Source organism: Leopardus geoffroyi, chromosome X (assembly GCF_018350155.1).
Source record: "Leopardus geoffroyi isolate Oge1 chromosome X, O.geoffroyi_Oge1_pat1.0, whole genome shotgun sequence".
In the NCBI taxonomy this organism is placed as follows: Eukaryota; Metazoa; Chordata; class Mammalia; order Carnivora; family Felidae; genus Leopardus; species Leopardus geoffroyi.
Window position 1 is genome coordinate 42,882,094 of NC_059343.1, and position 15,973 is coordinate 42,898,066.

The window sequence follows — 15,973 nt, forward strand, 5'->3', positions numbered from 1 at the left end:
AGAGGCGGTGGGGGGCGGGGGGGATGGGGGAATGCGGGGGAGGGGAACTTGGAAGCGGCCACCTGGCTGCAAGGAGTGGTGCGCTAGGGTACTTGTACTGGCGTTTCATGTCCATTTATCTTGGATGTTATTGGGAGGAGGGGTTAAAGCCACCTCTTGGCCCCCTCCCCACTGGTGATCTTCTGAGGGTCTCTTTCTCCCCAGTGAATGCTGCAAGTGTGATCCCCAAGCCCATCGCAGTCCCAGCTGGTGCTCCCTCACCACCATCAGAGAACTAACCCTTATTCACCCCCATAGCCCCCACACCAAAACTCTATCAGAGCCAGGACCATTTGATATTTATGGGGAGAAGGTTAAAGTCACAGGCCAGGTTTGGAGGCCCTATTCCCTGCTCCCTCCCCTTCCTTACAGGCCCAGCTGTCTTGTCCCCTAAATCCTGAGAAATAGATACTAAAGCCTTCCCTCCCAGGCTCCCATTTTTCTCTCTCCAGTTAGATATCCCTTTCCCTGAGTTCAGTCCATAGCTGGGAGTCTCTCCTTCACATGTCAGGCTTCATGGCCCCTCAGGGCTGGGAGGAGGGGGTCCCTGACCCGGCAGTCAGGACTCGGCAGTCAGGACTCGGGTACCAGGCAGGGGTTTCTAATTAGGCAAGGTGGCGGTGGCAGCTGGGCCTTTTATTATGGGCACAGGGGACCTCATCCATACCCAGCTCCAATATGCACATCCCAGTCACTTCCCGCCCCTCCCTGCCCCATGGAGTAGCCAGGGAATGAGTGAATGAATGAACTAATGAGTCACCCCAGTGCCCTGCCTCCTGGCCTTGCAGCCCATTGGGTCTCCCAGTTCTCCATCTGGGGCAGAGGAAGAAAATGTCAAGAAAGCAGAGTCTGAAGAATATGAGGTGGGTTAGGTAGAGAGAAGTCTCCCTATTAAGTGTAGGGGTTCTATTCAGACCATTTGGGGTTTGAAGACAGGGTTCCACGGAGTCTGGGAAGGAGAGTGGCTAGTGGACCAGAATTAGAACTGAACCATAGAAAGAGCATTCAGCCGGTTGCCAGTAGTGGGACACTGGGCAGGACTACTCAGAGTGTGACTTAAAGTGATCAACAGGAGAGGCTTCACAGAGGATGTGGCTTGGCATAACACTGCTGGAGGGACCTAAAATGATGGGGTGACTTGAATGGCAGGTCCAGCAGGTCAGGGGCAGAGCTTCCTCTTTCTACCTCTCCCCCATCTGTCCTTCTCATCCCCCACCACTGCCCCCCCCAAAAAGACACACTGAGAAATCAGAGCCTGGTGGACTAGGTGGTTGAGGAGTTTATTTAGGGGAGGAGAATTAATCCTATTTGTTCTTCCTTGGGGAGGTCTTCAAACAATACTGAAGGGCAAGGAAAAGGGTGGGTGTCTGGAGGAGAGGGGGAGGGACCACAGCCAGACAAAGTGGCAACACACAATCACAGGCACTACCGACATCACAGACACAGCAGTGGGTGCAGGATAGGGACTCCAGACCGGGTCTCCAACCACCCCAGGATGGGTGGGGGTATGGAAGGAGGGAGGAGGCAAGGAAAGGAGAAGAAGGGTGGGCTGGCCCCACAGACCTGTTGGCTCTGTCCTCTGATTACCTAGCTGTCCCATCATGGAGGTGGGCAAGGGTGTGGAGGATGCTTCTCTCTGGGTCCCACCCCTTACCCTCCAAGCTATACCTCTTAGCTCCTCCCAGGCCAGTTCAGTCCCCAGCTTTGGCCAGGGATATTCCTGCCCCCCGCCCCCCCGACCTACTGCCAAACTTGCCCACTCTAAAACATATTTTTTCACTGCTCCATTAGGGTGGGCTGCCCCTTCTGAAACCACCATGAACACCCACTCTAAGCCCTGCCCTGCCTAGAACCCAGACCATGACCTCACCTCAAGCTTAGCCCATTCCTGAATCCCACTTCTTCCCTTGCACAAGATCTATCCCCTTTAGAATCAAACTCATTCTCCTGAATGTTCCTAGTTACACCCCTTCCATAGACCGGTCCCAACACAAGACCTGCCCACTTTGGAGCCTTCCCCATTACCTGATTCAGGCCCCACCCCTCTAGAACCATGCCCTCAATGATCTTCCAAATGCAGTCTCCAGGTTCCAAGTCACACCCCTTACACAAAATCCTGTCCTACTCCAAACCCTGCCCACTCCTGGGGCCTAACCCCTGCCTCACTCAAGGCTCCACCCATTCTAGAACCATGCCCTCAGCCTCCTTCCAAGACCCACTCCAGAATTCCCTAGGGCATCCCTCTTCTGACTCCAGATCCAGTATGGCTGACTAGTCCTCTCCACCCCAGAGCTCCTCTCCAAGTCCACCTTGCATCTCAAGTCCACCAGTCTACCTTTATCCCCTCTCAGGGTTGAATTTCCCCTAATGGCCCCTGTCCAGGCATTGCTGGAGGAATCCAGGCCAAGTTGGGAGAAGGGAAGGGAGAGAGGGGAGAGAATCTGAAGTCACACCCACCCTCCCCACATAGCTGAGATCTGTTTTTTCCCTGTCCCCCTTTCAGAGTCCCCCAACCTCAGGGCACAGGGCCAGAGAACAGAGAGGGGCCAAGGGATGCAAGGGAAGCAGTGGGGGTAGGAGAGGGGCCCACTCAAGGTCAGGCCCCTAATGCATGAGGGGTGTGGAGTGGGGGCAGGGCTCAGACAGATAAATAGATATTTATATATAATATATATATATATAAACAGCAAAGAGAGTTAGAGTCTCCTGGCTTGAGGGGCGGAGACCTGGGGTGTAGGGGTGGGAAGGGGGGCAGGGCTTCTGAGCTCTTGCCCACCCATGGGGTCCTCCCGGGCTGCACTGACCTGTGGAGACAAAAGACACAGAAAGGAGAGGGGGTCCAGACTTAGGTTGTACCCTTAGGGAGGGGGGCTGGGCTTCTATGCCTCCACCTTGGCTTTACTCTCTGTCTGCCATGCTTTTTCTTCCTTCTTCCTTCACTCATAGTCCCCTAGCTGCTCCTATTGGGAAGATATACCTTGCGCCCACTAGGTTAAGTATCAAAGACATTATGGTCACCCCTCCCCCAACCCCCAAAAGTCCATTTACAGGTAATGTTCTAGCCATTGGTGATCAACTGTATTGGGTAAAACAAAAATCCTTATCTTTGTGGTGCTTGCATTATGGCAGAGGAGACAGACTTCAAACAATAACGAAAATGTATAAGTGAGTTGTAGGATGACATAAGGAGATAATAAGGGAAATGTAAAAACAAAAAGTAGACCAGGGTGAGGGGGATTAGGAGTACCAACAGGGGAAGAAATGTTGCTGTAGTAAGTAGGGTAGTCAGAGAAGACTTCATTTAAGAAGTGATATTGGAATAAAGAATTAAGGAGGTGAAGGAATTTGCCATGCAGATAACTGGAATGAAGAGCATTTCAGGCAGGGGGAACACCCAGTGCAAAGTCCCTGGAGTGGAACCATGTCTAGTGTGTTTGAGGAACAGCAAGGAGGTCCGTGGGGCTCGAGTGGTATGAGCATGGGAGGAGGTGATGTCAAAGAGGTAGGTAATGGGGTCATATGGGGCCTTGTGGACTAGGTTGGAAGGACATTAGTTTTGACTCTGGATGAGGTGTAAGTCATGGGAAGATTTTGAGCAGAGAAGCATAAAATGAGAGTAAAATATCTCATGTCGTTTCTATTATTTCCTCAATAAATGTTTCTTAACATTAGTAGGGCTCTGATATATGTACAGCATAAATAAGTCATGGTGACATCCCCTAGTTTAGTGGAAGAGATAGTCAATAAACGTATTAACTAATAATCATGGACTGTGATAAAGAAAAGCACGGGATACTAAAACAGAGATAAGAAAGGGGACTTGGGGCGCCTGGGTGGCTCAGCTGGTTAAGTGTCCGGCTTCGGCTCAGGTCATGATCTCCCGGTTTGTGAGTTTGAGCCCCTCATTGGGCTCTGTGCTGACAGCTCAGAGCCTGGAGCCTGCTATGGATTCTGTGTCTCATTCTCTCTCTGCCCCTCCCCTACTTGTGCTCTGTCTCTCTCTGTCTCTCAAAAATAAATAAATGTAAAAAAACTTAGAAAGGGGACTAGTAAACCGCTGGCCAGGTAAGGTTATCAGGGTATGTGGGTGCAAAACTCCAGGGGGAGAGCAAGTACCACGGTCCTGAAGTTGGATTGTGCCTGGAACAGAGTTGGGGGTGGGGAGTGGTAGGAAGCAGGAGGTCAGAGAAGTGATGGGTAAGGCTTTGTGTAGACCCTGGTGAGGGCATTGGCTTTTAATGTGAGATGGGAGCCCAGGCAGAGCTCTGAGCACAGGAGGGCAGTGTCCTGATTTAGAATTTAACAGGATCCCTCCCAATGCTGTGAGTAGAACAGAATGGGAATGTGGGTGGAAAGCTATGCAGATGTCCAGGCTCAGAGAGGACAGTGAGAAGTGGAAGATTATGGATATATTTTGAAGGTAGAGTCAACAGGGTTTTTTGATGAATTAGATGTGAGGTACCTAATAAACTCTTCCCTATCCTTTCCATACTGGCCAAGTGCAAGAAGCTACCTCCACCCACGTGTTGCCATCCCCCTGCCTCTTCTCCCCATTTCCTTCCCTCCTACGTGAGGAAATCACACTTCCCTTTTCAGGCCCAGCAAAAAGGCCCGCAAGCTTTCGCATTGCCTTCGCCGCCCCCTTTTCCTTCTGTGAAATTCCACACCACCTCCCTCACCACTAGGGTTGGGGAGAAGTGGCAGATCTGTCACTTCCTCTGGGATTGGTGGGCTTGTCTGACCTTCATGACCCAAGCCTGTTTACCGTCACCATCTACCTGCCTTATCCTAACATATTGGCTTATCAAGCAGTTCTAAGGCCCACCTCCTCTTCCCACCGTAGCTCCTACACTATGCAAATCTCCCTGCCAGTCCCTTCAGAGAGGCACTTCTACTTCTCTCCCATTGGTTCTTCATTCTGCCCATCTTCAAGCACCACTCTCTTGCTCTTCATTTATTGGCTAGTTTTTCGTCCTTAGCATGTAGCTCCGCCTCTCTGTTGGCTCTTCCAACTCCCCTGCATCTATGAATCACTTATTCTTGACTCTTATTGGTTTACTGACCCGCCTGTCTCCTTTCCTATACCCTCCTTGGCCGCACCGCCCGCCAGTCACTCACCAGACTACATCTGATTGGAGAAGGAGGTGGGCGCACCCTGAGGGCCATAGCCTTGCTGCCCGTAGTCTCCCTGTGGGTAGCCGCCGCCACCGCCGCCGGCTGGCTGCCCGTAGTCGGGCTGGTAGCCACCCTGGGGTCCGTAGGAGTCCTGGGGCCCGTACCCGCCGGGGCCCTGCCCGTAGCCCGCCTCGCCATAGGCGTCCCCGGGCGCTGGCTGCTTCTCAGGGGCGCCAGGGGGTGCGCGCATGAATGGGGCGGCCCAGCCTGTCTCCTTGAACACGAACCACAGGTTGCCGACCCAGAGCACCAGATTCAGGAAGCCGAATACCTGCGGGGAGACAAAGCCCTGCTGTTGCACCGCGCGTCCGTTGACTTGGCCCTGGGGAACATCGAGACTGCGCCTGTTGGGCCTCCCGAAGGGTGTTGGTTTCTAAAACTCGGACCCTGTAGAGTCCTGGGGCATGAACGTAAATGTGGAGAAAAGTCACCTGGGGTGCGGGGGCATGAGACGTGTTAGAATTCAGATTCTCGGGGATGTTGACATCACTGTTACATATATATATATATTTATACATGTATAAAATATGGTAAACAATATAAATTTGTAATATAGTAAAATGCTAAGTATAAATTTTTATTAAATATGTAGGTATACCACTAATAGATGCATATACACACATAGGTATGTATATGCAAATATATGTATATACACATACAACATATATAAATATGTACTTTTATATTAAAACACGTATATAGAACTTAAATATATGTAATATAATTCAATTTTGGGGCAGGAAGTAATATCTCCTCCTTATAGTTGAAACTGGGGCCCAGCTCTAGAGGCTAAGATGCTCAAGGTCTCACACCCAGCACGCAACAGAAAAAAGTTGGAATCTTAGCATCTGTAACACTTGTACACAACTTACCACGTGCCAGGCCCTTTTCTAAACACTTTGTTATTAGTTCGCTAAATACTCAACTTTGGAGCAGGACCTCGTACTAGTTTTCAATTTACATGCTCAGACTGAGGCTGAGATGCTGAGTAACTAGTTTTGAGCTCACGGGTGGCAGAGCTGGGATTGAAACTCAGACAGTTTGACTCCGGCCAGTAGGGGGCGTCCAAGTGGGAAACATTTCAAGTTATTCTCATTCTGCATACTGTATAAGGACACTGAGGTCCCAAGGCCGTCTTGAGTCGTCAGAGATTCTACATGACTAAGCTGGGCCTGGGATCCAGATCTCCCTAACCTAATCGGTCAGAAGGTCTTATATTCGCCTCTTGGGGATTATTTGGGGTATTGCAGTGGTTAAAATTTCTATCTCATCCTTTAAGGCACTGTTGTTGGCATGCTTCCTCCAGGGAGCCCTCTTGGATCTCCTCTGAATTCTCCTCTCATACTCTCTCTCCACCACTCCCCATGCCAGACAGTGGGTTTCCCAGCCTCCTTCCCCAGCTGGCCCACCATCCCAGTAACCTTCCCAGGGCTTACCACTGAAGTGTTGAGGCCAGAGGTCACAGGGTCCCTCAGCTCCTTGCATGTATTCCCTGTCTGATGGCAGACAGACATCCCCTTGATAATGTTCTCTGGGTCAGTGGCCATCTTCACATCTGACAGCCCCTTGGCCCATGCTGATGAGCTAACCAGCCACATGAAGGCGAACACTGCCGTGGCCAGAAAGTCCTAGGACAGACAAAGGAGAGGCAGACAACGCTGTGAGTGGGCCGCTTCATGTCATGCTGTGGGGCCTCCTCAGACCACAGGCTTTCTTGGGGAGGGGGAGGTGTCCTTCAGAAAAGCCCTGTCTCTCCTCTACCTTTTGAGCTCTGAAGCCACCAATACTCACTTGAAGGTGAGCGTTCCTAGCTTGGGCTTGTGTGTGTGTGTGTGACACAGAGGATGTGAGAGTGTAATTGTGATGTGTGGGTGTGGGCGTAGGGGGATTTTGTGGGATGGTTTCCGAATCTGTGGAAAGTAGTGTGTCTTCATGCTTTTGTCTGAATGTGGGAATCTGTGTCATTTTGTGTATGGGATGAGGGTGTATGAGTACAGCTGTGTAGGAATCAGTGTGTCTGGTGGCACAGTGACAGGCATGACTGTCACAGTGAACCTCTGTGCACCTTTCTTTGATCTAGACTGTGTGGTTGTGTGTGAGGTGGCGGGTTTCCAGGTGTAGGCCTGTCTGGGATTCTGTGTGGGCTATGAGTGTGTCCCTGTCATTCTATGATTTGGTTTCTTTTATGCTCACAGCCTCAGCAGCAGTAACATCTGTGGCTGTTATGGTGACTGCTTGCATGTGGGACTGTCTGGGTTCGGTGTGGCCTGTGAACATGGTGGTGTCCCTGAGCCTTCATGTCCCCCTGGCCCCTGCATTTGAGTGGCGGTGGGGACTCACCATCATGGGTCCTTTGTTATTCTCTCGGTACTTGTTCTGCAGGAAGATGTAGGTGGCCAGAGCCCCCATGGAGTAGAGGAAGGCAAACACGGCCACTGTGACAAAGAATTCGGCTGATGAGGAGTAGTCTCCCACCAGGAAGACTTTGTCAGTGTCCCCTCGGCAGGTGGGTGCATCAAAGTACACTTGGTGCAGCCTGTGGAGAGATGGCAGGTGTGGCCCAGACCCTAAGAACACTCTCATTCCCCCTACCCAGCCATGGGTTCCCCAGATTCTGACAAGGTCCCAGGAAGGAAGAGGAGGAAGTAACCAGTCACAGAGCACCTACTGTATTCCAGTCACATTTTACTGATTACTCACAGCATCCTGGTGAAATGGGTCTTACTCATCCCCTCCTCCAACCCAGGCACTTTGACCTCTTAATTATTTGTAAAACATACCAGGCACCCTTCCACCCCAGGATCTTTGCACTGGAATGTCCTTCTCCTAGATATCTTCATGTATTACTCCCTTCATGTCCTTCAGGTTTTGCTCAACTGTCACCTCAGTGAGGACTTCCCTGCTCTCACTATTAAAATGAAATGGAGCCATTCCCTCCCGGTACTCCTTAGCCCCCTTCCTAGCTCCATTTTTCTCCATAGTAGGTGCTCAGTAAATGTGTATCAAATGAAACGTACAGAGGCTCAGAGAAGCGCATTAACTTGCCTAAAGTCACACAGCTGGAGAGAGAATGGTGCAGTTGGGATCTGAACCCTGTGTTTTTCCCTACATCGTGTTGACTCTTCTCCCTACCTCACTTCAGGTCTCCAAGAGAAGAGGAACATGCATAGCAGAGGAAAGCTCAGAGACTACAAAGCAGGAGACAGACAGAAAGACAGGAGGGTGGAAGAGATCCTGGAACAAACAGAATGTATGTATGTGAGGTGGGGAGAGGCAGATTGGGAAGGTATCCTGGGACCTTTCCTGCGGTGTAATGGAGGAGGGGTCATAGGAAGAAAACGTGTTTAGGGAGAAGGTCTGAGGTATGGTTCCAGATCCTTGGTCTCAGACTGGGGGGCAGGATCCTGAGACTGAGCAAATGGTGCTAGGCTCCTTGTGTAGCAAAGGTTCTGAGTGAAGGGGCTTGCACTTATTGATCACCTACAAGGCACTTTAGATAATTGACTCATTTAATGACCCTCCCCGCCCTCAATTCTCTAAAGCAGGCATTATTATACCCATTTTACAGATGAACAGAGGCTTAGCAAGGTTATGTTAAGTTGCCCAGGGTTGTATAATTGCTAAGTGACAGAGCTAAGAGTTGAATCTGGGTTGAGTTTCTGGGTTCCTAGTAGGCTGGGTTGGTAGAGGGGGGGTGTCCTGAGGGGCTCTTGGGGGATTATAAGGGAAGTGGGGGTCGGTTAGGGGGACCAGGGAAAAGACTTTTTTTCCGGGAGACTTGTGGGTAAAAGGCATATCTTCAGGACTGGAGGTCCTAGGTGTGGGAGCAATCGGGGGGGGGGGGCACCAGTTTTTGTGGCCTTCTGAATTCCCAAAGGGCCTGCCCCCAGCAGTATCCCATGCTGCCAACTCCTCTTTCCCCAAACTCTCTTGCCTGGCTTCTGTGAACCAGTGGATTCCTGTTGCTCCCCTTTGCCCCTCGGGCTGCACCTCCCTGGTGCCTCTTTTTCTTTCAACCATTCCTCACAGCCTGTGCTGGGTTTCCTCTCTCCACTCTTCCCTCTCACCCTGGGTGATCCCCTGAGTCTACATTTATCCTTAGTGCTCAAAAAATGCCCAATTTCCAACTCAATCCCTGACCTCTTTCCTGAGTTCCTAATAAATAAATGTATTTATTTTCTTTATTTTAACAAACACTCATGGAGCAGGACACCTGGGTGACTCAGTCAGTTGAGCGTCTGACTCTTGGTTTCTGTTCAGATCATGATCCCAGAATTGTAGGATCCAGCTCCGTATTGCACACTGTGCTTAGCATGGAGCCTGCTTAAGATTCTCTCTCCCTCTCCCTCTCTCTCTCTTTCTCTGTGCATACCCCCTGCTCACGCACACACACACTCTCTCTCTCTCAAATAAAAAAATAAAAATAAAAAACACTCATGGAGCACTTATTGTATTCCCAGCACTGTGCTAAGCACTTTCCAAGTATTAACTTACTTAATATTCATCATAACTTTGTAAGGTGGGTATTATTATCTGCTTTTGCAGACAAGGAAATTGAGACCCAAAGCAGTTATGTGATTTGTCTAAGTAGTAGAGGAGCCTCAAAAGTCTCTATTAAAGTTGTGTCTGTGGGTCTCTGTCTTCCCACCCACCCAGGAGGTAAGCAGCATCGTGAGGGCAGTGACTTTGCCTGCTTATGCTTGCCCTCATGTACCTAGCACCTGGTGCACACAACTCAGTAAATATCAGAATTGCTTAATTGGATTTAGTCATTTCCTATAGCTAATTAGCACCCACTCATCATTCTCTGTTATAAAACCCAGCACAAGGATTCCTTTCTTTGAATTTCTCCCAATCTGCAATCATCCCTTTCTAGCAATTTATTTGTTATAATTTGGCTCCATAAGGGTAGGAAGCTAGGTCTGTTTTTTCCCGTTAGGTCCCCAGCACTTTGAGCAGAAACTGGCATACAATAGGTTCTCAAAAATGTGTATGGAAAAAACGAATGGGAATTAAATAAGATTGGCTGACATTAATTGAGCACCTAATGCGTTAAGGCCATATATATATATATATATATATATAGGATCTTGTTTATTACCGGTCTCCTGCCCCTCCCTATTCACTAGAACATAGCCAGAGGGCAACAGTCTAGGCCTGTCTGGCTCACCACACATCTAGATGTCCAGAGCAGTGCCAGGCACAAGGTAGGTGCTCAGTGCATGCACAGTGACCTTAGCCAGTCTTAGCCAGTGTGGTACCCTGAGGTGGGGGCTGAACAGGAGCCACTGGGGAGGTGGTGTTGGCCAGTCCCACCCCACCCCCACCCTCTCTCTCGGGATTCCAGGGGTGGGGTAGGGTGGGGGCGCACCTGAAGGGGTATTCGAAGTCAACCTCGATGCTGAGATCACTCTCGGACTTGTTGGCACACTCTACGCTCAGCCGGAGCTTCCCGGTGTAACTGCCGCATGTGGCAAAGGCGAAGATGGCAAAGACCTTGGGCAGCAGGGATGGAGATGGCCATGGTTATCCTGTGTACACGTGGGATAGGGATGCCCTCCTCTGGACAGATCAGGGCCCAGCACAAGCAGCACCAGATGGACCAGTCTCCATCCCCACCCCCACCCCTTAATCAGGGCTCATCGGCTCCAAGGACAAGCTGATTACAGGGGTGTGGCCATCTCTTCTGTCTTTTTCTCAATGTCTCTCTCAGTCTCTACCTCTCCGTGCCCTGACCCCCCCCCCCTTCTGTTTCAGTCTATTTCTGTGTCTCTCTGTGTATTTCTGCCTGTCTCTGTTGTTCTCTATGTCTCTAGTTCTCTTGGTATCTGTTTCTCTTTCTCAGATGTCTCTGTATCTCTGTTTCTCTCTCTGCCTCTGACTCTCTAGCATCAATGTGTGTCTTTTTATGTCTCTTTTTTCTCTATCTCTGTGTAAATGTATGTCTCTCTCTATGTGTCTTTATGTCCTTGGTCTGTTTGTCTCTATCTTCCTGTTCCGTCTCTGACTTGGTCTCGGTATCATGCTCTCTCTGTCTCCCTTGTGGTATCTCTCTCTTTTCAGTTCCTCCTCTTCTCTTTCCTCTGAGTATCTCTTTTTCTCTGTTTCTATCTCTCCCCCATTCCATTTTTCTGCCACTTTCCCTGTGTCTATTTCTCTTTGCATCTGTCTCCCTTTTCTTTGTCTCTTTCTGTTTGTCTCCACTTTCTCTCATCTCTGTATCTTTTTTTTTCCTTGGTATTTCCACCTCTGTCTCCATCATTTCCTGCCTCTCATTCTCTTTCACTGTCCCTGGATTTCTCTGGCTTTGCATCTTTTCCGCAGCAACCAGCTTCAGGCTCCACCTCCCCTGCCCCTCTCTCACCTCAGGGGAGGAGGTAGGACATCACATTCTTCCACTTTACAACGGGGGTACCCTTGGTCTTACATGACGTCACATCACAGCCCATTGATTCTCTAGCCCCAACCCCTTGGGACTTCACCCTGGAGCCCAATTCTTTTGTCCTCTTCCACCCCCCACCTACTCATCCATTCTGTGCTCACCACCCCTACTCCACCCTTGCTCTTCCAGACCCCACCACCTCCTTCTTTCTCCTCATGGCCCAGTCCACACTCACCCATTGCAGCACCTTCACGAAGCCAAGGGGCTCCTTGACCACCCGGAACTGACCCCCGGCCACCAGCTGAGGAGAGAAACGGTGGGGAGGGGGTGGGGTTGTTGGGCATGGAGAGGGAGGTGAGGGGCAAGGCCACCAGGCAATGACCCTTGGGGATAGGGCATGTGACCTCCAGGAGGGAGTGATGTTCGGAGAGGGAGTGAGAAGGAGAAAGTGACACTTAAGGGAAGGTTTGAGCACAGGGTCTCTGAGAGAAGACCCCTGGGGTTCAGGACTGGTGGGGGGGGTTAGGGGAGATAGTGAGGTAGGTTGAAGAGGGTTGTCAGGGTGAGGAAGATGGGGATGGGGTCAGGACTAACTGGGGAAGCGGAAAAGGTCTGAAACGGTAAAGGTGAGTCAGATGGCAAAGAGGATCAGGTGGAGAGAGTGAGGAAGGAGTTGGGGTTCATTATGGTGGGGGATGGGGTCTTGGATGGTGAAGGTGAGTCATAACAGGGAGGGAATCAGGTTGGCTAGGGTGGGGGAGGGGTCTGCAGTGGTAAAGGTGAGTCAGATGGTGGTTGGGGGGTCTGAAGTGATGAGGATGGGGAGGGGTTGGTACTGATTAGAGAGGGGGTGAGGTTCTGAGGTGGTGAAGAAGAGTGAGATGGCAGAGAGGGTCCTGGCTGATTAAGGTGGGGGAGGGCTGGGACATGGCTTCACTGGATATGTGCTGGGGGAGGGGAGAGTAGGAGCTTTGGAGAGGCAAAATTGGATGGTCCCCCTTGGTCTGTTCTGGGGGAAAGGGTGGTCATTCACTGGGGTACCTTCTCTGGGAGGGGCAAGTGTCAGCTCCCCCCCCCCAACCCCCGCCCCAACGCCTTCTGTCGCTCTATTTCCTAGCTCATCTACAGCAACCCCCATCTTCTTCCACTCCTCCTCCCCTCGCCCCCCTCCGCCCCTACCCTAGCCCCAAGACCCCTCTTCCTCTCCTCTCCTCACGGTTGCCAATAAGGAACCCAGCTTCTGGCGGACCCGCTGCGGCAGAGAGGACGGCCCTCGCTGCGGCAAAGGGCTCACTCCTTTTCTCCACCTCCCCTTTCCTCCCTCGCCTGCCGCAGACCCCAGCCCCAGCTCCGGGACCGGGTGTCTGCTGCCAGGACCCTGGCCACCACCTCTCAGAGTCGCCTGATCCGCTGCATCCGGACGGGGAAGCCGGACAGCGGCGGGCTCTGTCCTCGGTGCTGGAACGCGTACCTGATTCACCACGTCCATGTCTGCCAGCAGCAGCATCAGCAATGCGGGGGGCGGGAGGCGCCTGCTAACAAGGGCGGGCGCGGGGCGCGGCGGGGGCGGCGCGCGATCGTCGGAACAGCCTAGGCGGCCGCGGCTCCGCCCCTCGCGCCCCCGCCCCACTCGTCGCGCGCGCCTGCATACAGCCGGCCAAACCTCAATCTCGCCAGGCGCCATTCCAGTCCTAAGGCTGGGGCCGCGAGAGCGCTCCGGGAAGATCGGTGTCTCTGAAAACACAGCCCAAGGTCTGGGGCGAGGAGGACCGGTCGGTCCTACGGTATGACGTTTTTGCCAGGCCTTTTACTGAGTTTGTTGAATGTGTTCACTCATTTAATCATTACAGCAGCCCTATGTGGTAGGAACTCAGCCCCATTTTTACGGATGAGGAAAATGAGTCCCCAGAGAGGTGAAGCTATTTGCACAAGGTCGCCCAGCTAGTAATTGGCAGTGCCCAAAGTCCCTGCGATTTAAACATAGTGCAAGGTCTTAAAAACCCCTCCCTCCCCCTCCAACCATCTCCCCTATTAATCTCTTTCCTTTTAGTCATATTTTTGTCTGCTCCTACTCTACCCTTTATATCCTGTTTATTCCTCAGCCCTCTTAATTGGACTATCCCTCTTTCATGCTACTAAAACTAGGCCTACAAGGTCAATGGCGATTGCCATGTTGCAAAATCCAGTGGATAAAATACAACTGCAATTTAAGATGTTCAGCCTCATTTATACTTAAAGAAATGCCTACAAAAACTACTAAGATACTGTTTTTTGTCTTTGAGGGTGGTGAATATAAAAAAAAAAGTTTGCTGAAGCTCAATATTGGCAGGTTGGCCAGAAACAGGCATTCCCATAAATTACCAGTGGAAGTTAAGTTGGTATAACCTCTAGAGTGGGCAATTTAGCAAAATCTAGCAAACTAACAAATCCATATATTGTTTGGCTCAATATTTCTACTTCTAGGAATTTAGCTTACAGGTAGATTCATGCATGTGCTAAAAGGTGTATGTACAAGATGATTCACTGCAGCACTGTTTATAATATGAAAGAATGGACACTCCCTAAGTGCTCAATAGTGGTGACCTGTTTAAGTAAACTCTGATACAACCACAAAATGGAGTACTATGTAGCTGTCATTAATAATAATATGGAGATATGGAATGATCACCAAGATAGTTAAAGAAGAAATGTAAGATGCCAAACTGTGTGGGAATAGTGTAGAAAGAAAAGGAAAGAATTATATCATAATTATATAGAGAATAGCTAACATCTTAAATTGTGGCTATTCTATGTCAAGCACTGTTGGGATAGCTTCAATATATCACTCATTCAAATACTTACAGCAACCCTATAAGGCAGGTACTAGTATCATCCTCATTTTACATCTTTATAGCTGAATAAACTAAGGTGTAGAGAAGTGAAGGAATTTTCCTAAACTCACACAACTAGTAAGTAATGGAATCAGGATCTGAACCGGGAAGCCTGGCTCTAGCACCTGTTATCCTTAACCACTGTGCTAAGTTAACAGTAAAGCATCCTATACCTGTATAAAACATCTGATAACACAGGTTGCCTCTAGAGGGAAGGGAAATTTTCCACTTTGTACCCCTTTGTGCCTTTTGAATTTTTAAAAAATGTTTATTTTTGAGAGAGAGAGTGAGCCGGGGAGGGGCAGAGAGGGTGGGAGATAGGATCCAAACTGGGCTCTGAGCTGACAGTAGAGAGCCCCACTCGGGGCACAAACTCAAGAACCTTGAGATCATGACCTGAGCCAAGATAGGACGTTTAATCGACTGAGCCACCCAGGCGCCCCTGTGCCTTTTGAATTTCGAACCATCTGAATGCATACCTATCTTTTAAACATCCTCCTCTCACAGTCAAATTCACACAAATATGTAATAGATACTTCCCATTTAGTGCCTTTTTTGGGGGAAAGAGCATGGGTTTTGGCATTTAATCGCTTCAATTTGAAGACCACTTTTAATATTTATTCCTGTATGACTTCAGACATGTGAAATAGTTTAAAATGGTACTTATAGTGTTGTTGCACTGATTAAACAAGGTAATCACTGTTATGCACTTAGCCCAGGGCCAAATAAATGGTTCATTCTACTTCCTACACATCTCTGGAATCCACTAATTTCTCACCATCTCCTCTGCCACCTCCCCTGGCTAAGGCAACCATGGTTCCTGCCAATTTTAGCATCTCCAGTCTCTTCCCCCTCCCTTCTGTTTTCAGCACAGCCGTCAGAGCATCCATCTAAAATGCAGTTAACTATGTCACTACCCTGCTCATATCTCTCCCATGGCTCCTCACTGCTTTTAGGAAAACTCCCAGGGTTTAGAGATAGGCATTGAAGGGTCTGCATCATCTGGCCTCAGGTGGCCTCTTCCACCTTACCCCCCAACAGTCTCCTTTCACTCTCTATGTTCTGCCCATGACTTGCTGTGCCCACAATACCCCAGCCTAACCACTCCAAGCCTTGGTTTCAAGGCCTGGTGCAATCATATATTCTGAGTCCCAGTCTCCAATTCTGGCTTCCCTCAAATTTCAGTCCTGGCTGGATTGACACAAATTATACAAATGAGAAATTACTGCTCTGAGAGCTGGGATGAAACCCTAGGTCAGATCCTCCCCAGTGGTGGCCCCATCCAGGACCTTTCCCACCACTGCCTCCAATTCCTTTGGAGTAGGGCTGACTACCACCTTGGACAAGCCCTGTGTCATGTCTAGGCCAGCTCAGTTTGGTCTGAGGGAAACCCAGAACAGTGAGTGCCTGGCACAAAGTAAATGTCTGATACAGCTTCACTTAGTTAATGAGACCCCAAAGGGTGGGTAATGACTACAGGCAGGGCAAGAAGCAGAAATAGGAGCTC

The 15,973-nt window shown here is 50.1% G+C and overlaps 1 protein-coding gene across 1 annotated transcript; it reads right to left on the reverse strand.

The window, feature by feature from the left end:
• Nucleotides 1–1,303: 1,303 nt before the first annotated feature.
• On the reverse strand, nucleotides 1,304–13,138 carry LOC123594571 (synaptophysin). The gene is made up of 7 exons (XM_045471376.1): nucleotides 13,068–13,138; nucleotides 11,832–11,897; nucleotides 10,586–10,710; nucleotides 7,555–7,750; nucleotides 6,651–6,842; nucleotides 5,158–5,485; nucleotides 1,304–2,843 (listed from the first exon to the last, which is right to left on the reverse strand). Exons 1-6 carry the CDS (start codon nucleotides 13,101–13,103, stop codon nucleotides 5,162–5,164), a joined length of 939 nt encoding a protein of 312 aa, XP_045327332.1. The 5' UTR covers nucleotides 13,104–13,138; the 3' UTR covers nucleotides 1,304–2,843; nucleotides 5,158–5,161.
• Nucleotides 13,139–15,973: the final 2,835 nt, after the last annotated feature.